Genomic DNA, 24,045 nt, shown 5'->3' with positions numbered 1-24,045 from the left:
TCATCCAGCTTACTAAAACTTCAACATTAGCATCTAACAAATCAGATTTTTAAGGGATCTTTCAATGTCTCGAGCTCACTGAAAGCTTCGACCACAATATTGGTCCCCCCTTTGAACCTTAGACAAGTAGGCAAAATCTATTTGTAAACTACAAGTAGACAAAATCTATTTGGAAACTATTTTTCTGACTTCTATTGAAAGCTAAACTGAGAGGCAACATCCAAGATGTGCTACAATATTCTACTCAAGTTAGATTTTCAATGATTTTTGGAAAGACTGGGAAGAATGAAATGGGGCAGTAAACAAATGATTTTACCACTTCCATTTTGATAGATGGGTATCAATACAGTATGCTGAAATCAGGAAAAAGCTTTTGCAAAGATAATGCTGGGTTGGTTCTATCACGTTAGTACATTGATATGCCGTTGTCCTCCTTTGACCTTTCAACTGACTTACCAGGCCATTTTACAATTTAATGTGTACTCCAAATGACAATGGAACAAAAATTTTTTGCATTAGCAAATCATTGCTAATGTGAAAGAACCAAGTGTAGAGAGGAAGAAAATAGTGACTGGGGTTGAAACCCTAGACCTTTCGATTTATTGTCAGACACCCACCAAACCACAGATATTTTATATTAATTTATTAGACAATTTCACATTAATGACAGTTCTTTTTGTAACTGCTATATTTGTGAACCATCTTGAACAAGGAATCAACAAGTAGTAGATGGTTAATTCCAATTTGATCCTTGCTCAGAGAGCCTTAGTTTTCTCACACAGCACTCCAGTAACAACTGTGACAAATCCACTAGCTTAAATTATCGTGATAGCAGGTTAACTTCCAATGTAATACATATTCTGACAAATGTGAATTTAATGACAGGCAAGTTTTAAAAAATAATTTATTCAACAATTTCCTAAACATACAATTGTGCGTGGGTGCACAAGAACATACATTTTAAAAACATATTACACATGCAGATATTCAGACAATTAGTAGAGCAAATCAGTATCACATTCATACAATCTTAACATAGTGGAAATGTATACATGCTGAATTCTTTTAAATTAAGTGTTTTTAATTAATATGCAAGATAATGTTTTGTTTTTATTAATCCCTCCTGTATTCTCTGTAATGTGCATCTTTAAGGAGAGAAACAAGAATTTTATATGTGTATCACAAAGTCTATAATGTATATAATGTTGTCAAAGCAAACCCATTTTTGCATCTAACACCTGATTATTAACTGTACAATATTTATTTTACCTGAGAGTATCACAGTGAGTTTCAAAATGAAGTATTTTTAACTGTACCACAATGGAAGGTTGCACACTGGTATCCAAAAGTTGAAAAGAATGTAACAAGTAAAAAAAAGCTTCCCTATTTCTGGAGAGCAGCACATTTTGTATTATCGAGAAATATGGGAGAAAGTGTCATTGATATGATACAAGATTTGTGGCCGACAACATTAAAACAAAGACATTTTTGGCTGCAGCGAAATCTTCACATGAAATTTCAGTCACCAACTTTCTCCTCCAAATGCGAAAGTATTTTGTTGACGCCAACCTAAATAGGGAGAAAAAATCATCATAATAAAATAAGCGAAATCGGAGCTCGAAGGGAAAGATATAAGTGTTCATTTGTTCTGAGCAATGCACGGGATTGGAACAATAAAGAATTACTGTGAAGGTGGTTCAACGAACCCTCTGGCAGGCATTTAAGTGTGATCTGCAGGGTATCCAAGGTGTAGATGATGAACACAGATTAGATGAAATCATGAAAGATGTCAGGGCCCAGCAATAAGATGCAATGATTTTTACAATTTTCCATAGCAATATGTATGATAGTGACATAAGGTCATAAGCACCTCTTAGTGAAGTTACTTTTATGGCATTATGGAACTTGGCATGTCTGTGTTCTTTGTAGGCAGTATCAGTACATTGTTTGACATGGTGGGTACTTTTCCAGATATGGGTAACAATTTTTGCATGAGCCTACCTGTATTAAAATGTGTGTGTGGATCAGGAGGAACCACTTTTACGCCACACTACAGAGGAACTGATATGCCACACAGATAGATTGTTACATTAGACAGCCCATGTTAGAGCCCTGTTTCCACCTGATTAGCATATTTAAAGTGAATTTTGCATCAAAACTTAAATTTTCACTCCTATAAATTGTTAATTGAACACACAGATTTTACAGTGACTATATGAGGAAATAATGGATTTTGGTGCTCTAAAGGTGCTGATAACTCTCTCCTGTTGTGTAAGCAAATAAAATTTTATGCACTGAACATACTCAAAGTCATACGTTCTTCATGTGTATTTTATGTGGCACAAACAAGTGACTGACGTGGAGCAAGACACAACTAATGGAGTACCATCAGACACTAAACTTCAGAACAGAGCCTCAGGGGCATATGTGCAACAGTGACTGCATTTGATCGTCACAATTTTTCAAAGCAAAGTGATTAATAATATTCTAAATATTATTAGTCATCTGTGAATAGACTACTTGCATAACTGTATTTTGCAAAGCCTTCAAATTTATTGCTAGACCCTGGTGAATGAATATTTTGAAAAACAATTGCACCAACATTCAAACTTTCCACTGGAAGTCAATGTCTTTAAAATTAAATGACACGGGTAAATGTTTCAACAGGTATTCTTAGTTTTCCAACAACTGTGTTTGTTACTGGAATACCAGTGACATTAACTATAATCTTACCACATTTCACTTTTATATACGGAGACAACTGCATGATCACCCTACTCACATTCAACTACGCACACAATCCTTAATGCTAGCTGCTGGTGGAAACAGCAAAGAAAAGGCTGTATGCCGCCTGTCTACACTATAAACTATATTTATGGCAAAGGAATACAGTAAGATCTAAGCTGAATCCCATTAAATTTCTAAAATAAGGTGGCAAAAATTTTTTCACAAGGGTGTAGGCAATATTGGCATGGAGAACTTGTCCATCTTGTGATACATTTTCAATGCTGCTCATAAAACACCACTTCATTCTTTAAATATTAATTCATTGTTTCCTCTATCATCTTTACTCTTTACTCTCTCTCTCTCTCTCTCTCTCTCTCACACACACACACACACACACCAGTGCCATTATGTTAAGTTCTTAGCTCTTTAAAGTTGTCCACTTTTTACTTATTACAGCATATCTGAATAATAGTAGACACAAAATTTTGTATAAGGCTGAACAAATCAATTACACATAGCAGGATTACAACAATGAACTCATTTGAATATAAGCATTTCAATAAATAAAGGCAAATGAACACACAGAACAGAATGCAACTACCTCTTGAACAGAATAATCATTAAATAATTATGACAGTGTAACATGATACCATTAATTATGCTCTATATGAATAATTTTTTCAGGACATTGTTAGGAAGTATCTATTAAGATAAACTGACTTACATTTTTACCCCAATCTTTAGGCAAGCTCAGAATGCGATTTCCAACTAGTTCCGTGAACAGGAAATTTCTGTCATATATTCGCAACAGAACTGTACTTATTTCAATTTAAAAGGGAAAGGGTAGGGGGGGGGGGAGGGAGGGATGAAGGGGTAAGGCACAAAAAACAGACAGATACCTAGATTCCATTATATAGGATTTCAGAGAATTGTGTCTGGAAGCAACCACCAACTCAAATACATGGGATGCCACAGTTATAGTTACCAAAATATACATTTAGTTGGCTTGAGCTATGACTCATTGTGCCATTGTTAATAGCTTCCTTCACATACACTAACAATACTTGAGGAAATGTTATTTGGAATTGGCATATTTCAAGTTTATAAAATAGTTTCAGTACAGCAGATTATCCTATTGCTAGAAAAGGATTGGTACATTGAATTTTGAGGGGGGAGGGGGGAAGGGGAGGATGTGGGAAGAAGAGAAGATTGTGGTTAAATATTCACTGATTGTCTTGTTTAAGTTATTCGCGTTTCAATGCAATTTTTATGTATATATGAGATGAAGACTGTACACAAAAGAGTGTATTCTGAATCAGCTGTTGTGTCTGGCAGAAGACAGCTGATCAATTGTACAACATAATATCCTTCATTTCCGGTCAGTGCCATATCTATCACACCCAACTGCCCTGAAAGTTGACCACCAGTTTTACCTGAAATTAAATTATTTTAATGTGAACTTTCCAACGTGTACCACAAATTAGATTAGATAAAAATGAAGGAATGGACAGTAACCAGAACAAGTGCTCCAGAAGGGTAGGGGGAATGTGGAATAGAAACAATTGTAAGTTAAAGACTCTGAAATGAATCTCAAGATTTAGTATACTGAACAAGGAAAGTAATCAATTAGTGAAGGAGTATACTGGATGAGAGCACTAAAAGTTAGATACTGAAAAGCCATAATTGGAATAGAGACAATGGAGGAGTGAAGGTAATCACTCACCACGCAACTGAGGCGCTGTGTTATAAATACGTACAGTCTCCCCCCCCCCCCCCTCGTCTTTCCCTCTCCTGTGTGTGTGTGTGTGTGTGTGTGTGTGTGTGTGTTATTTTTATTTTTTATCCTATATACTCCTCAATACCTCGACTATACAATGAGTGATTTCTTTAACCTTACTGTAATGATGATGATATAAATATAACTATCTATCAAACATTTGACTAAAACAATTCCTGGACTGTCTTGACACAATTTACATATATGGAAAAAATGTTTGCCAAAAGAAAAGATAGAGCTTTAGCTTATAGTCAACACTGAGTGTGCATACTTTTTTTTGCATAGAAGGGCAGGGTTGGGGAAAAGTGTGCGTGTGGAGGGGATGATGAGAAAGTGGGGCATCTAATCCAGGTTGTGTTTCATGAGCAGTTTCGTATGTTATTTTCAATGAGTGTGATAACATCTTCCTTCAAGCAATCCACAAACCACCATTGCATCGAATTTCTATACTTGGTGAAAGCTGTGTTTCACTCACTGATGGATCTTTGAACTTCTTGGTCCCATTTTCTTTATAGCTTTCTGCAACAGATGCACACACTTCCTATGGCAGTATATCTGTATATTATCATTACAGGAACAAAACATAAATAACTAGCTATTCTCACACAGCATTCCACCATTTCCAGTTCTATTCTGTTTACCTTATTCTTAGCCTAAACATGAATGAAGAACCAATACTATATTATACACATTAGTCACTCAACAAAAAAGCAAATTGACTGAGATCAAACAATATTTTTCACTTCATTCTTATACTTAAAAAGGGAGGAGTACAAAACGTGTCAAAATACGCTCATCGCAAAAAGAACACACTGAAATAAATTTTAACACACTCCAATGACATTTTCTGTTAAAAATCATGGCATCCTTGTGACATCTCTGTTTTATGAATACATATTATACACTTCGAGAAAAAGATACATTCATTATGAAAGACATAAGCCAAGTTGTAACAACACAGGTGCCCATTGAATTTATACAAGGAGATGGGTCCAAAGATCCATTTCAGTCACTTCCTATATGGTGTATAGGTAAGTTAAAAAATGCCAAAAGGCTTCAGCGTTTAAATGCGGACACACACACATCATGACTAGCTCACACTGCACGCCGCAATACAATGATTAACGTTGGGAGGCTTCTGCTTCATCTTTTGTAAACTGTGAGCTAACCCACGCAAGGCCCCACTTCAGATTGGTCAAGAGGAACTTAAGAGACTTTGTCCACTGCTCTTCAGAGTTGAACTGAATCCTGAAATATTAAATACAAAATTAATCATATTAAAGAACAGTAGATAAAGTTAAAATGATTTTAAAACTGATATGATATTACAAAAACATGTTAGAGAAAATGGTAATAATGCATGAGAATGCTGCAACAACATACATTTTTACCAGAATTGCAAACCTACTAAAGTGAACCCAAAACAAATAGTGTGGGATGATTACCAAATGAATATTTCTCCTTCATGACAATGTACGACCTATACTGTGAATCAAATGAATGAAAAATTTAGATGTTTTGGCTGGCAAATTTTTCAAAGACCTGCCAATAATCTGGACTTGGCACCATGTAACTTTCATCTCTTTCCCAAGATGAAGGCCTGGCTGACTACTCATAATTTCATGACTATTGATGAGCTCAAGGATGTTTTCAACAACTGGCAGCACCATTCTATGATAAAGGGATAAAGACACTGGTGTCATGTTGTAATTTTGAACTGGGTGGCAACTATGTGGAGTATTAATGTGAACATGTAAGTACAGATTGTGTGTAAAATCTATTATTTTGTCTGTTAACAACCAGTTAGAGGTTACTTTATGAGCAGCCCTCATACATGTGAACGTCAATACTGCTATGGAACATAGGGGCTCATATAGCATCAAGAACTACATCATAATCACTACTTTTATCCAAGGGAAAGTAAAATAAACTGTGGCAAGGTTTGTTGGTGGATGAATCTGTCAGGCAATCCCCGTGGTTCAAAGCCACAGTGATGGAGCTTTTGTTGACAGGTAGGATTATAAGGTCAGGATTACTTTTTAAGTGGCAGATTGTGATTCCTTCTGTGGATGTAAGGTTAATTTCAATGTTGAGGGATCTGGAGAATTATGACGAGGCAAAGTTTGAGGTTACAAAATTCTGTAATCTTAATAGAGGGACGATTTGGGGACAGTAGAAGTGGATCGCAGTTGGATGGATGAATAGACTGAGGCTGGCATGGTTCAGTATTGGTTTTGGGTTGAGTATGATTGGTAGGGTTAACCACGAGAAAGTGTTTCCAGTGTACTGGCCAGGAAAAGGAGAGAAAGTCTTTAACAAGTCCAGTATAATTGGATTTGGGAGTGCAATGGAAGGTAAAGCCTTTGGAAAGGACTGATACTTCTTTGGGACTAGGGCTTTTGGGAAAGAAGGTTCATGACTGTGTTTCAAGTCTGTTTGGGTCCTGGATTTTGTATAGTGATGGTGAGTTTTGGAGAATCAGTTTCTATGCCAGGGTTTTGACTGACTCTTGTGCCCTGAAATGATAAATATCCTATCAACTATCCTCCCCAACCTTCACAAAACAGTGTTCCACCATCCACCAAACCTATGCTAGATCACTGCCCATCCCACTCCATCCCTGCTCCCAACCCGTTGCCTATTGGCTCATGTCCCTTAAATACACCTAGATAGAAGACCTGGCCCGTGGCCCGTACATCCTCCCACCACCACCTACTTCTGTACGTCACAGGTATCTCCTATCCCATCAAAGGCAGGGTTACCTGTAAAAGCTGTGTGTCTGCCCTGCCACTGAAAAACTGTGGCCAACAGACAGACTACCCAATTGCTAAATAAGCTGCCCAATACAACGTGCTTCACTTCTCAAGCTGTCTGTCTGCATGAATGGCTACTGAAAAACTGTGGCCAAGAGACAGACCAATCAGTTGGTGAATATGCTGCACAATACAATGTGCTTCATTTCAGTGACTCCTACACAGTCTGCACCATCTGTATACCTCCTACTAACATCAGCCTTTCCGAACTGCATGTGTGGGAACTCTTCCTATGCACAGGTGGAAGCTCTCCCTATGTTTCTGTAAACCCCTGGCTTTTATCTTTGCTAGTTCCTGTCCTTTACCTACTTACCCTCTTCCCTGCTCCCACACCAGCACTATACAGTCTTCTATTCCACAAGTCATTTTACCCTGTTCTGTTGTTTTCCTTTTTCACTTCTCTTCCCTCCTCCTCAAACCTCCCGACTGCACTTAGCAGCCCTACACTGTCTCCAACATGTTCCTGCATGCTTCTATAAGCAGCTTCCCAACCACTACTCTGCTATCGCTCCCCCTCACTGCCCCAGCATTTTTCCTTATCCCCACAACCCATACCACACTGCTCTCCCATTTATCAGGGACAGATGCAGTTTGCAGTCTGGCTTCAGTAGCCAGGGACAGGCCATGTGTGTGCGAGTTCTGTGTGTGTGTGTGTGTGTGTGTGTGTGTGTGTGCGCGTGCGTGCGTGCAGAAGAAGGCCTTTTGGTTAAAAGCTTAACTGTAATGTTTTGTAGTGCCTGTCTGCGACTCATCAACTCCTCTACGCGGTGAGCAGCAATCTATCCTTTTCATAATATTGTCATTATTTAGAGACACCGTTACACAACCCCCCCACCCCCCCCCCCCAAAAAAAAAAAAACCACACACACACACTGAAGTGCCAAAGAAACTGATAAGGCATGCTTATTCAAATACGGAAAAATGTAAACAGGCAGAACATGGTGTTGTGGTCAGCAGTGCCTATATAAGACAACAAGTGTGGTGCAGTTGTTAGACCAATTACTGCTGCTACACTGGCAGGTTATCAAGATTTAAGTGAGTGTGAACATGATGTTATAGTCGGTGCTCGAGCAATCTCCAAGGTAATGATGAAGTGGGGATTTTAATGTACGGCCATTTCACTAGTGTATTGTGAATAATAGGAATCTGGTAAAACATCAACTCTCCGACGTCACTGCAGCCGTAAAAAGATCCTGCAAGAACAACACCAACAACGACTGAAAATAACCATTCAACGAGACAGAAGTGCAACCCTTTTGCACATTGCTGGCAGATTTCAATTCTGGTTCACCAGCAAGTGTCAGCATGCGAACCATTCAACGAAACATTATCGATATGGGCTTTCGGAGCTGAAGGCTCACTCGTGTACCCTTGATGGCTGCACAACACAAAGCTTTAAGCCTTGCCTGGCCCTGTCAACAGCGACATTGAACTGTTGATGACTGGAAATATGTTGCCTGGTCGAACTAGTCTTATGTCAAATTGTATCGAGCGTATGGACGTGTAGGGGTATGAAGGCAACCTCTTTAATCCATGGACCCTGCACGTCAGGAGCAGACTGTTCAAGCTGGTAGAGGCTATGTAATGGTGTGGGGTATGTGCAGTTGGAGTGATATGGAACCCCAGATACATCTCAATACGGCTCTAACAGGTGACATGTACGTAAGCATCTTGTCACATCACCTGCATCCATTCATGTCCATTGGGCATTCCGATGGACTTGGGCAATTACAGAAGGACACTGTGACACCCCACACATCCTGAATTGCTATAGAGTGGCTCCAGGAACACTCTTCTAAGTTTAAACACTTCTGCTGGCCACCGAACTCACCAGACATGAATATGGAGCATATCTGGGATGCCTTGCAACATGCTGTTCAGAAATCTTCACCCCCCGTGTACTCTTACAGATTTATGGATAGCCGTACAGGATTCATGGTGTCAGTTCCCTCCAGCACAACTTGAGACATTAGTTGAGTCCATGCTATGTCATGCAGTGGTACTTCTGCATGCTTGTGCCCTACACAATATAGACCAGGGGAACCAATTTCTTTAACTCTCTAATGTAGTCAGGACTAACTCTGCTTTCTCATTATAAGTGGACTTTAAATAATTACAGCGAGTTTCCTACTTACTTTATATTGTAGGAATTTCCAGTGGCAGAATCTTCTATCCTTCCCTTCTCCATACGATAAGGTAAGCAGAAACCTGAATCTCCTTTCTCTACTTGTTCCTTGAACTGTTGTAGACAATCAAGGAATGCAACCATTGCAGAGTCAAATTTTGTGTCCCATAAGAAACGGAAACCACCAGAGCCATACAGAGGCAGTTCTCTATTGTCCTTCAATACCTGAAATTATTAAAACTATTATACACACATATCAATTCATACCACTGCGCAAAACATAGTCAATCAAATTTGAGATACACACAACTTTATCAGCTTAAAAAAGAATTGTAGAATTGTGTTTTATTCATCTCAAGACATACATTTGCAATCCATTTGGTTTGCGTACAGGAGACACATCAAAAATTCATAACACAGTTACAATGATTCTTACATTAATAAATAATAACACTACAATATGAGATTTTCACTCTGCAGCGGAGTGTGCGCTGATATGAAACTTCCTGGCAGATTAAAACTGTGTGCCGGGCCGAGACTCGAACTCGGGACCATTGCCTTTCGTAGGCAAGTGCTCTACCAACTGAGCTACCCAAGCATGACTCACGTCTCGTCCTCACAGCTTTACTTCTGCCCACGAAAGGCAATGGTCCCGAGTTCGAGTCTCAGCCCGGCACACAGTTTTGATCTGCCAGGAAGTTTCAGCACTACAATAAATAACAACTCTATTAAGGATATTTCTTGGATTGTGTAACACATTGTATCAAGTTCAAATTTCCGGTTTGTCCTGCATGAATTCAGCCACTGAGTAGTAACACTCCAGTGTCAGTACCTCATATAGCTTTCTTTTAAGTGAACCTAAATTCATCTGCACCAACTTGTTCCCTTTTAATTTATTACAAATTTTTATTCTCATGTACTGAGGTCCCTGGGCATACAGTCTGAGGCGGTGGGTGGGGAGCATAAAATTTTCTTTGCTTCTAGTATCATGTGAATGGACGGAATTGTTTCCCTCAAATAATTCATGTCTGGTGTACAAAAATATAATAATCTCAATTATGTATAAGGATGGCAGGGTTAATGTTTTAGGTTTTCTAAATAATGGTATGTATTTTTAGTATCCACAATATGTTTGCTGAGTTACCCCCAAAAAAAATACCATACCTAATAATGGATTCAAAGTACCTTGTACATGGTACCTTTCGTGTGTCCATGCCAGTTGCAGTTGATAATATTTGCATTGTAAATGCAAAGCTGCTCAGTTTCTTTGTCAGGTATTCAATGTGTGCCTACCAGCTCAAATTTGTATCTACATTTAAACCTAAGAATTGGACTGAGTCAACTTCTTCTATATCTTAGTTGTTGTATATAATCTTAATCTGCCCACATTTTGACTGTTTGGTTTTTAACTGCATCACATGAGTCTTAGATATGTTAAGACCATTCAAGATGATATTTGTGAATTGCATCCACTGAACTGATTACAACCTGTACTGTTTGTACATCACAAATAAAATGATTGGTCTATGTTCTGTGAAAATGTATCTAATTCAGTCCTGGACTGAAGGTCTGTACAGCTTTTTGTACAAGACAGAGAACACTGTCCCACTTATTCCAGTACCTTGCAGATCAGAACTTGATTGGCTAATTTACATTTGGGATACTTTATTGTGACAGTCATGACTGACAAAGATGGACGAACACAGTTGGAACACTGTGAGAATGATTTAAGGACACTAGAGAGATTACGAGAACACACAAATATTTTTAACTGCAGGTCTATCATCTTCAACAGTATCACACCAGTAAGGATGGTGGTGAGTTGCTCTTCTGCAGCAATGGCACATGGCAAATATATTGGCCTTCGAGAGAAATCAACAATTGCCAAACACATATTAGAAAAACATAATTTGTTCTATTTCTAAAGGACCAGAATATTATGCAGCCTTGGCGTTTATATTCTGGAACAACCTCATAAAGAAAGCTAATAAAGGTAGCGAACAATCAATGCCATTGGGAAGAAGACCCCTCCATGACATCACATTTATGGAGATAGCACAGACACAGCCTAAGAATTTCACCAGAAGATCATAAATATTATCTCAAAACGCAGAACTTTTAATAAAAAGTCAATCTATTTTAACTATGCATTCTGACACACACAGACACATTATGTATACAAATCATCCTAAAAGAAAACTATTTAATTGTGGATAGATTAGCTAGCAAAGTGGTTTATTATTTTTAATTTTTTACAAATGTAAATTGTACATCTGTATATTTCAATTATGCCAGCAACCATCCACAATCGTGCCAGCAACCATCCATAGACAGGAACATTCAATGTACATGTTATGAAAGCACTATTGCAATTATCTGAAAAACATAATTTTGAACAGAAATCAAAGAACTGCAATTATTCCAACACTGATATTTGATTGGTGGAGACCCGAACACTTCTCATTTGCTATAAATGCAAATTCTCATTCACAGAGTGAGTTACATAACATAACAAATCATATGTTGTTAACAAATTTAATCCAGTTGAAATATTTGACACTGATAGTTTCAAACTGCTTTATTTCTTGCACACAAATATCAATAAAGAAATCAATTTTCAGTTACATTTTTACAAAATAAACAGTACAGCTGGGCCAAAATCAGAATTTTATTGTCTCATAATGCTGACGTTCAATCATTTACTTAGTGAACAGGAGACACATCAGATTGTAACGATAACAGATTATACATGTATTATAAAACCTGAATTTGTTTTTATCCTGCACAAGTAGTGACATCATAATTTAAAAATTCCTCAACAGAGTAATATCTCTTCTACACGAGAATGCTACATATCAAACAATGGAAAATCCAGGCTGGAATGTAACAATATTATGAAAAGTTAAGTTGCCACTCACCATAAAGTGGAGATTGTCACAAATAAAGCTTTCGGTCATTAAGGACTCCAACAATAGAATAGTTGCATTTACATGTGTGTGTGTGTGTTGTTGGTAGAGGCCTTAATGACCAGAAGCTTTATTTGTGACAGTCTTTTTGTTGTGCCTATCTGTGACACAGCATCTCTACTTTATGGTCAGTGGCAACATTAATGTTCATAATATTGTTACATTCCATGCTGGATTTTCCATTGTTTGATATGTAGCAGTCTAATCTAGAAGAGATATTACTCTGTCGCGGAATTTTTTAATTATGAAGTCACTACTTGTTTAGGATATAAAACAAATTCAAGTGTGTGTGTGTGTGTGTGTGTGTGTGTGTGTGTGTGTGTGTGTGTGTGTGTGTGTGCGCACGCGCGCGTGTGTGTCCCCTGTTGTTGATGAAGGCCTTAATGGCTGAAAGCTTTATTTGTGACAGTCTTTTTGTTGTGCCTATCTGTGACTCAGCATCTCCACTATATGGTGGGTGGCAACTTTCCTTTTCAAAATATTGTTAGAATGTTACATATTTTCTTTTCATTGACTCAGTTTCAAAATTCCCAAAATTTAGGGTTCTTAGCTTTCTGTATATTTTCATTCCCATACATTATGGGTTCTGTGTGGAAAGACCGAGTCTGTGTGGTGAAGCATAAAACTTTCTTTGTTCCTACCTGTGGTAGAAGTTATTCAGAGGAAACAGTTGAAGATTATTGTTTGTGAAGACAATTATTTCATGTGAGCACAACAAGAAAACAGTATGGCTGACAAGATTCTCTTGGTTCTGCACTGAACATGTTTCTGATAATTTTTTTCAGCAAAGTTGATATTCTTGTGATGTTGCTAGAATTTCCCCATTAAGACGACACTGTATCTCACAACTGTCTCAAAGTAATTATTGTATTCTTGTTTTGTCAGGGCCAGTTACTTTAGGTAAGAATGAAATAGCAAATGCCAAGCTGTTTAATTATGCCTATGTGTAATTATAGTCCGTGCGTAAGGACAATGATAGATCTCTGTCCAATTGCATTCCTAACTATTTAACATGTTCTACTGTATTTAGTTCCTGACTTCTATGCATACTAAATTTCACTTATTTTAGACTGTCGTCTCCAACTGCATCAGCTGGATTTTTGAAATATTTAGTTTTAGACCATTTAGGGAGAGCAAGACATCTAGGTTTTTTAAAGTGTTTATGAGATTTTCAGATATTTCTTCTGCATGTTTATTTTCTATTGGTACTGATGTGTCATCAGCAAATAAAATTGAATCATAGTTTACATTTATGTCGAAAAACTATGAAACACTTCTCCACTTCAATGAGTACTTTGCATAATGGCGATCCTTTGCTTTGTCTCTGTCAGACAGTACTTGCACCACTGCAAGCCACTACCCATAATTCCATATCTTTCATTTTATATAATAAGGAATGATCCACACAGTCAGACATTTTTGGTAAGTAACAAGTTTCCCACAACATTTTGTGAAGCTTTATTCACGAATTCAGTGTCATTTTGGAATCCAAACTGACTTTTTGAGATAACATTAAATTTGTGAATGAAATGTCATAGCAATTCAGTTGCAAAATTTCTAATATTTTTGAAAACACAAGAAGAATGGAAATTTGACAGTAATTTCTCATACCTCTTTGGAGCGTTTATTAAATGGTGGTTTCACTTCTGCACATTTGAGAAAGCCTGGAAAGCAGACTTCTTCAAATTGATTCATTATTTTGGACAGTGGGCATGCTATTATATTTCAAGTTACTTTGATGATTTTGGTAGGAATTTAATCCCATCCCACACATTTTTATTTTGTAGGTTTAATGTAGTTTTTTCTACATCTTTTGCTGTTTAATTTTCACAAGGGGCGCCACAAGGTTCAATTCTTTTTCTTTGTTTTTACATATGTGACTTACCTGTAAATATAAATTATCATTCAGTTTTATTTTACTAGACTCTCAGTATTGTTTTGACTTGAGCCAAATAAATGTACACTACCTTTCAACATCAGACTTTGCTATAGTTATGAAGAACTTATTAAAATTTTCTGACATCAGAACAGGATTTAGAATTATTTTGTCTTTTATCTCTATTTTAGATATTTTACTGATTTTCAAATCTCATCCAGTGCAGTCCCCATCAACCAATCTTTCCTTTTCATCCTGTCCAGTAAGTCTTCTCTGACCCAGGGTTCTGGGCAACTTTTCCAAACTCTATCCCTTTTCCTAAACCTTACCACTCCTTTTCCTTCACCCCTCTTCCTTCTCCTTCAATCCTTCTGCCAGAAGCAGGATCCACTGGCTCCAAAAGCTTGCAAATTGTAATACTTTTGTGTGTGTGTTTTCTGCCGCCACTTGGCGAGTAGTTTTTTTTTTTTAACCTATACATGGAGGTAGTAATAATATTCTGTTGTTCAACCTCTACACCGCAACTTTCAAATACAAGTTCTTTGTTCAGTAAATTAAAACTGCCTTCCTTTATATTCTAATGAGTTGTTAACCAGTGTACAGGTGCCTCCACAAGTCCTGTTTTTCTTACAAAAGCTTTTATCTACCCTATAGTTTTTTTACTTTATTTAAAACTGACATAGACTCTTCCATAAAGGAGTGTTCATTTAGGCAAATGACTGATGTTTCTTCCTTCTGCAGGACAGTGTGCACCTCATCCATTTTTGTGCTTTTATCCCACGGATATGTAGCAGTCAAGCCATGTTCTAGTACGTTAAGAATGATGTCTTACAGTTACTTATTTTTGAACACATATCTACCTGAATGATGTTTCTCTTTTTACAGAGTTTCTATTTATCAGGTCAGCCCCCTGATCTGTTAGTACCCTCAACTCCATATAAGTATCACATCAATTGAAGGGTGGGTAAAAGATTTCCAAAGGTGCTATGCTAGTTTTGAAAATGCTTACTTGAAGAAATATGGCAACTAGCTACATTTTATACAGATTTATTTGTGTCATGATGTGTTTTGAGTTTTCAGCCATCTTCAATAAGTGTAATACATACAATGTTTTTGTCAACTGTACTCTGAATCCTGCAGCTGTAGCTTCTAGTTCTTTTTTTTTTTTTTTTTTCTTTTTGCATTTATATGAAGAGCACACACTTTTAGCTTCACAGATGCTCTACAGCATTCACCATCTGTACATGTCTTAATGAAGATATACATGTATTATGCCAACTGAAGATGGATGAAAACCTGTAACGAGTTTTGGCATAAATAAAATTAAGTGAATAGTGGCTAGCTGCTATTTTATTCAAGTATTTTAATCCACAGCCACAGAGCTCAACAACCTTTACCATTGATACATTATTGAACAAAAGTGCTGTTCTGCAGATCTTGTAGCTGTTGAAATGTGTTGGGAAATAAATATAATATTGAGAAACATTTTAAATCAGAAAAGCTCTGTGTTCACTAGCGAGAAAATGCTGCTGCTCTTTAACAGAAACAATTACTTCAGGTGGGATGGAAGGCTAATATAGTCAAAAACAGATGTTAGCTTGGACATAAACATATGCTAATTTGAAAACAAATGGATTCTAATTTGACCAAATATAGATGCTACATTTTCATGTACCTATTGACTAGTTAAAGAGTTACAAACATACCTCAATATAAGAATGATTCCCATAAGGTACAAGCCTGTACTCCTTGAATGAGAGATTCATTTTGCGTGCCAGAGCTGCTAGCAGAAGAGCAGTTTGTCCCCATGCAGCATTGATTTCACTCCAGTCAACAGGGACACTTGGCAGTCGCCCCAGCCGGAAATTATTTATTGTACCAAAATGCCCTGAATGCCATATATGGAACGTGGCATTGAAAACATTTGTTTTTTTCAGTTTGTCCAACTGTGCTTGTACATATGTTCGCTGACATTCCAGGCTATATGCACATGAGAAGAAAACTTTAGGAATTACAAACATTTCCAAAACTCACTTATTAGTTTAAATTCTAGTTAACATGTACATCAATAATTATTGTATAACATATATCATTACATCATTCAATCACACATTGTGTTCCATAGATCCCATCCAGGAAAATTTTCAGTGATCTGCAATGTGTCAAGATGTACACTGACAAAAAGACAGGCAAATCATAGCAATTTAGTCTGTATACTGTAATGGCAATAAACTATTACTATACTGTTTAATTCTATTCATGCTTATGATTGATTTAAACAAGTAATTTAGAAAGAAAGATGCTACCACCAGTTACACTAAACAACTCCTTTTTATCTCCTATTAGGAGGTTAATAGTTAGTTATTACAATGGCACTGTTCAAGGAAAATAATTATCTACAAATTTAAATAATGAGTCACGTTTACTGTACATTTCTACTTGTAATACAGTATTACAATGAACACTACTGCTTGTTAAGTAGAAAACAGAACCACTTAATCTTTCAATGTAGATATTCAAATAGTACAAAGAGTGAATCATGAAGGATCTTTTTTATCTTCCTTTGAAATGGATAAAATTCTCTGTTTGTTGCCTTATTTTAGATGGCAGCTTGTTTAATACCTTTGCACAGCGATGTATAGCTCTACTGTAAACTATAGACAGGAAGGCAAAAATCTATATGAACATTATTTTTATGAACCCTGAGTTTCTAGCTTCTCCCAGCAATACTATGACTATAATATCAATGAGTCACAGTTGAAATCAGCCAACTCTTACACATATCTGGGTGGGTAAAGTAGGTGATAGACTTTAGTTTATTGGTGGAATACTGAGGAAGTGCAATCAGTCTACAAAGGTGACTGCTGACAAATCACTTGCATGACCCATTCTAGAACATTGTTCATGTGTGTGGGACCCATATCAAATAGCACTTAACAGGGAATATTGAACATGTAGAGAGAAGGGCAGTATGAATGGTCACAGGTTTTTTTCAACCCATGGGAGAGTGTTACTGTGATGTTTAAGAAACTGAACGGGCAGAGTCCTGAAGACAAGCGTAAACTGTTCCAAGAAGTTCCACTGACAAAGTTTCAAGAATATATTACAACTCCCCATTGTATTGCTCACATAAGGATGTGATGACAATATTAGAATAATTACAGCACACACAGAGGCATTCAGACAATCCTTTGCGCACTCCATATATGAATTGAATGGGAAGAAACCCCAATAACTGGTACAATGGGATGTACCCTATGCCATGCACTTCACAGTGGTTTGCAGAGTATGGACTGTAGATGTATACATTGTTCAAATATCTCATGGGAATGCCCAGGTGACATCATTATACCCTTGAAAATGTCACCTGACTGCATTCCCCTAAGTTATTTGACTATTTTTACATCTTGCGTACATCACAGTTCACCTGGATCTCATTTTGCTAGAAGAAGAAGAAGTCAAAGAAACACACACACACACACACACACACACACACACACACACAGGGACGGGGCGAGGGGAGAGAGGGGTGAAGGGGGGGGGGGGGGGGAGAGGGGGAGGGAGAGAGATATTACAGATTAAACATTTTGGAAAATGAGCTAAGCATTCCTAGACTCTTAAAAAGGCTTCTGTAAGATGTGCAGTAATCTACTTTACACAATACTCAATATTCTGCTTGTTGTTGTTGTTGTTACCTTCAGCCTCCACGCTACTCTATGGAGTTCAAGACTCATCATCTATGAATAACTACTGCACCCCACACCCATCTGGTCATGCTGATTGTACTCGTCTCTTGGTCTCCCTCTGCAATTTTTATCACTCACACTGCCTTCCAGTACCAAAACTGACAATTCCTTAATGTCACAAACTATTTCCTATCAACTGCTCCTTTATTTTAATCAAGTTACACCATAAAATTATTTTTGCGAGTTATATTCAATACCTCCTCATTGCTTAGGCAATCTATCCATCCAATCTTCAGCATTCTTCTGTAGGACCACGTTTCACAAGCTTCTATACTCCTCTTGTCTGAACTGTTTATTGCCCACATTTCACTTCTGTACAAGGCTACACTCCAAAAAAATGCCTTCAGAAAACACTTCCTAACAGTTAAATTTAATGTTAACAAATTTCTCTTCTTCAAAAACGCTTTCCTTGCCACTGACATTCTACAGTTTATATCCTCCCTACTTTGGTCATCATACGTTGTTTTACTAACTACATAACACACCGTATCTACTACTCTCATTGTCTTATTTCCTAATCTAATTTTTTCAGCATCACTTGATTTAATATGAGGGTGAGTCAAATGAAAACCTTAAATTTATAACAAATCGAAATTTCGCGCCGTTATCCTGTAAGTTGGTAAGCGTGCTACAAACAGCGTGCAGAATGGCCTGTAGGTGGCAGCATAGTGCAGATGCACACAGACCGTCGCAGTATCAGTATAAAGATGGTCACCCCACTTGCGACTTGCACCAGGGAAGAACAGCGTTCTGTTATTCGGTTTTTACATAGTGAAGGTGTGAAACCTATTGAAATTCATCGACGAATGAAGGTTCAATACGGTGATGTATGTTTGTCACAGTAGCAAGTCTACGAATAGAGTAGGAAGTATGCAAATGGTGTGACTTCAGCGGAAGATGCTCCTCATCCAGGTCAGATACAACAAGTTGTGACTCCACAGAACATTGCAGCAGTTGAAGCCATAGTGAAGGAAAAACCACCGAGTGACACTGAATGAAATTGCAGAATGTTTACAGATTAGTAATGAGTCAGCACACCACATTGTGCATGATGTGCTCCAGTTTCACAAAGTGTCTGCAAGATTGGTGCCACGGCGGCTGACTCCTGATATGAGAGAACGATGTGTTGATGCTTGTGAAGAACTTCTTCGGCACTTTGTATGAGAAGGTGATGGTCTCCTTGCAAGAATCATTACTGGGGACGAAACCTGGGTTCACTTCCACCAACTGGATATGAAGAGAGCGAGCAAGGAATGGCGCCATTCCTCATCACCAAAACCAAAGAAGTTTTTAACAGAACCATCAGCAGGGAAGGTTATGTCGACTCTCTTTTGGGACGAAAAAGGCGTCATTTTGGAGCATTACATGCCTAGAGGGACCACTGTCACCAGTCCATCATACACAGATCTCCTAAAAAATCATCTGCGGCCTGCAATCAAATCAAAGCGATGTGGATTGCTGTCAGCAGGTGTCCTTTTGTAACATGACAATGCAAGGCCCCACACTGCCCATACAACAGTTGCAACAATCACAGACCTGCATTTTGAGCGTCTTCCTCATCCACCATAGTAACCAGACCTTGTCCCAAGTGATTTCCATATATTTGGACCACTCAAAGACACAATGGGAGGAAAGACGTTTCGTTCTGATGAAGAGGTACGCCATGCAGTGCATGAGTGGTTGCGTGGACTACCAAAAGAATTTTTTTCTAAAGGAATTTATGCTGAAGGACTTGCATTGAGCGTGGGGGAGATTATGTTGAAAAGTGATACAGCTTTGTACCGCTACTGCATAACAAATAATATTTAAAAAAATATTTACGGTTTTCATTTGACTCACCCTCATAACTACATCCCTTGCCCTTTTGTTAATGTTCATATCTAACATCCGCCTTTCAAGACACTGTCCATTCCATTCAACTGCACTTCTAAGTTCTTTACTGTGTGACAAAACTACAATGTTGTCGGCAAACCACAAAGTTTTTATTTCTTCTCCCTGAATTTTAACTCTGCTTCCAACAGACTGAATAACATTGGGGATAGGCTTCTGCTGAATAGTTGCACTACCTTAGAAAATAGTTTCATGAGACAATAAGGAGTGAGCATATTCAAAATAAGCTTACACTCTTGTTTATGGACAAATACAAAGAGAGAAGCCAAACTGAGTTTCTAGATTAGTATATCAATGTCTTAACTCAATCTCAACTTTTTATACAAGTGTATCCAGGGAAAGTTTGGACGGTCTTTAATTTACTGTGTGGCCATTAATGCTAACTGCTGATGCTAAAAGGTCATTTTCACTTTTTTGAAATCACATCATATTAGTCTCTGTGAGTTTAAGACTAAAGCTTTTAGCTGTGAACTATTCATACACCTGTTCACCTAAGCACAAGAGACAAAAAATTTAGTCATCCCTAAGAGAAACCATGCTAAAACTGTGTAATGCCACCTATAGCTTTGATAATGGTCTCAATTTGATGGAGAAGAGAGTTCATGACTTTGTTCAGGTATACCACGTGCTGCTGAAGCCACTCACTGATAATTAGAGCATATAAAAATACCAAATTGTGAGGATATTATATGTTCCAAATAGTTCCACACACTTTCTACTGGATTATGATCAGAAGATGTAGTGGGTCAGTCAAGGTATAATAGGGTGCCTGTGTGTTAGACAAATCAGGATTGTATGTGTGCAATATACAAACATCGCTTTTGTGGAAGGGAGTGTCCACAGCATACTCATTGTGAAGATGTAGAAGAAAGGTCACCAAGAACGTTGAAATAAACTTCAGAGTACAAAAAACACCCCCAAAAATCACAGAACCATCTTACCGGCCTGAACTGCACCCTCCACACACTGTGGGTTAAACGCCTCACTCTGGTGGTCTTCAGACACTGCATCACTTTAAAAGATGCAAAATCACGTCTCATCTGACAACACAACAAGCTTCTAGTAAGCTACAGTCCAGCTTCTGTGTTGTTTGGCCAATTGAAGACATGCCACTGTAAGCAATTACCATCTGTAACTTAATAAAGCTACCATCAATCCAAATGTTGATTTGAAGACCACAGTGGATTACTAGGGATGGTCCTATTGGAGGTGTTATGCCCTTGCCACCAAACTCTGAACCGGTTTATCAGGTCAGTTACTGGTAGCCCAGCAGTTTAACATGGCCTTTAAACCACAGTGATACTTCAAATTTTTCACATTAACAAACATTGCTAAAGGTAAGTCACAAATAAAAATTCTAGGACTGGCTGGGGTTCAAATCTATACTGTGGAACTTAACCATTGAGTTACCAAGCCACTAGCCCAACTGCAAATATGCCTTGCACACAATTCACTTCTCTGTGTTCACTCAGAAACTGGTTGAGACGTACCTGCATTCACAGGCAACAACAATTACTGTCTGTTAAGATTAAGCTATTAACTGGAAAATGAACTACTCACCTCCTGTTTCCCTAAGCCGCCAAACAAAAAATTAGGCATCCTTAGGATAAATCATGCTAAAACTGTGTAATACCACCTCTAGCTTTGATAACGGCCTCATTTTGTGGCACTCATCTGTGGTCCTCTGGGTTACGATATTTTTTACAGCCACTGTTCTTACGCTGTGTTATATGGCTGCAATGGTACACTGTTCCTTGTACACACATTGGACAGTCCATGCTGATACACCAAAAAATTGCGCAACTTCATTCATAGTGTGATCACCACCATGTCCAGCATGACAGATCTCCTCTCTCTCATGATCTATACTGCTCTGAAGTGAACAGTGTGCTGTTTTATAAGAGGAAACCAATATTTTGTCTGGTGTGCTTGTCTGAGATATGTCCAGTAAGGCAGAGTCAGGGCCTTTGATTAGGAAGTCATCAACAGACATCATAGTTTATGAACTACCCCTTAAGACTATTCGAAGACAATTTATGTACGTTAAGGAGTGACCGATCCTTATGGAACCTGACTTGGATCTGACATGTTCTGTGGAACCCAAGCACATCTCGTGAACCATTTTCACAGCTTTACTTCTGGCAATACATCTCCCAACTGCCAAGCTTCACAGAAGTTCTTCTGGAGAATGTGCACAACTAGCACTTCTGGAAGAAACAAAATTGTGGAGACATGGCTTAGCCAAAGACTGTAGGACTGTTTCACTTTAGTGCAAACCTACTGCAGGGTGGAAAGTACATTCTGGATTCTGAGGTTAATTTTACATCTGTGACAGAATCTATCAATGAGCCCTGCACTTTCTATTAGGAAGATTTTGGCTATGCAAAGGGGTGACACTACTGAATATATAATTTTTCACCCAAATTGTGTGTTTTCCTTAATTCTAAATGATCACCCTGACCCCCTCATCCCCTCCCTGTCGTCTTTAAAGCCAAAGGGAAGAAAAAAAAAGTGTGATTTAAAATGGAGGTGACCTTTTTGTATAAAAGAAAAACTAATGAAATTAGAAAAATTAAACCCTCACCAAACAGAAAAGCAAACTGCAGACTATGAAACGATATTTAAAAGTTAAGGAGATGCAACAGATTGTATAAGATAATGGATGCATGTATAACTGACAGTTGCTCATGTTAGATTTGTGTGCATCTGCAATATGCAAAAATATGTATGCTATATTTCTTAGTGTCTTCATGTATATTTTAATTTTAATTATTTCACTTAGATGTGCAACTGCTAATAATTATCTATTTGACAGCAAGGAACCTCCCTTCAAGCTAATGTAAAGGCACTGGGTATCTGCTGTATACAACTGTTCACCATAATTATTTCGACATATACTATTTCTTACACATTTTTTGTTAATATGTAGATGACCTGAAGTTGGTTGCTTGATCGAATATGGCTGTTCATAAATACACGTTACAGTCTCTTTTGATAGCTTTATAATGTCATTCTTTAAATAAAAATGTGATTCAAATGAAAACTTTGGAAGTGCAATAAAATTCCTAAAATATTTACAATCTATTTCACAGCTCTGGCAAGAGTTATCTTTGTGTTTCAATAAGTGACCAACGGCTGGCAGCCTATTGTCGGCTCAGAGAAAAGGAAGCCGTGTCAGTGCATAGATGGCCACCACATCGTCGGCTAGCACCTTGCTGGTGTAGTGACCTGTAATATGCATTACAGTGCAGTGATTTGTGTACGTCCTTGAAGCAAGTGTACAAGTGGTTTTAAGCAGATGTAATCTCTGTGGAAGATGCACTATGCTTAGGTCATGCATACTGTGTAGTGATGAATGAAAACAATGATGCAGTGTAAGAGCTTTTGAAGGAAAACAGGCCTATTACTGTAAATGAAATAACCACTATATAGGATATTTGTGATGGTTCAGCACACAATACTGTCCACGGTATGCTGTGATTCAATTTAGTGTCCACAAGACGTGTGCCATATCAGTTGATAGCTGAATTGAAAGGTCATCACTGTGATGCCTATGAGGAATTTTTCATTTTCGTCAAAGGTAACATATTTCTGAACAGGAGGTAAAACCTGAGCACTATATCATCAACCTAAAATGAAAAGACCTTGCATGAGGGAGTACTACTCTTCATCAAAGCTAAAATGATTATGCACTCAATCACGGGCAGGAAAAGTCATGCCCACTTTTGTCATGCAAAAGGAATAATTTTGGAGCATTACATGGAAACGGGATTAACAGTGACCAGCAATTCATACTCAAATCAGCTATAAAATCACTACTGTTCTGCAGTCAAGAGTAAACAACAAGGGCTTGTGACTGCAGGTGTTTGGTTGCAATTTGACAGTGCTCATCTCCAACAAACAGCTTATTCAATCATAACAACAATAAGGGATATGTCTGGAACACAACTTACACACCAGACATCACCCTAAGTAACTTTCATGTGTTTGGACAGCTCCAGAACTGCAGGGTGGCAAGCATTTCAAAAGCAATAAAGAGGAGAAAATCATGATGGATGGGTGGCTACATTTTCAAACCATAAAGTATCCACAGAGTTCAAATGTAGTGGAATAATGATTATATCT

General features: G+C 37.8%; 1 protein-coding gene across 1 annotated transcript in view; it reads right to left on the bottom strand.

The window, feature by feature from the left end:
• Positions 1 to 3,077: 3,077 nt before the first annotated feature.
• The window catches only part of LOC126194658 (beclin-1-like protein), a 44,705-nt gene continuing 23,737 nt past the window's right edge, over positions 3,078 to 24,045 (bottom strand). Inside the window, exons 6-8 of the mRNA XM_049932850.1 lie at positions 15,991 to 16,264; positions 9,453 to 9,667; positions 3,078 to 5,752 (exon numbers count right to left, since the gene is read on the bottom strand). Of these exons, the coding sequence (XP_049788807.1) occupies positions 5,626 to 5,752; positions 9,453 to 9,667; positions 15,991 to 16,264 (616 nt within the window). The 3' untranslated portion in view covers positions 3,078 to 5,625. The remainder of the gene's footprint in view (positions 5,753 to 9,452; positions 9,668 to 15,990; positions 16,265 to 24,045) is intronic.

Source organism: Schistocerca nitens, chromosome 7, assembly GCF_023898315.1.
Source record: "Schistocerca nitens isolate TAMUIC-IGC-003100 chromosome 7, iqSchNite1.1, whole genome shotgun sequence".
Taxonomy (NCBI): domain Eukaryota; kingdom Metazoa; phylum Arthropoda; class Insecta; order Orthoptera; family Acrididae; genus Schistocerca; species Schistocerca nitens.
The sequence above is the reverse complement of the archived record's forward strand: the minus strand, read 5'-3'. Positions and strand labels throughout refer to the sequence as shown.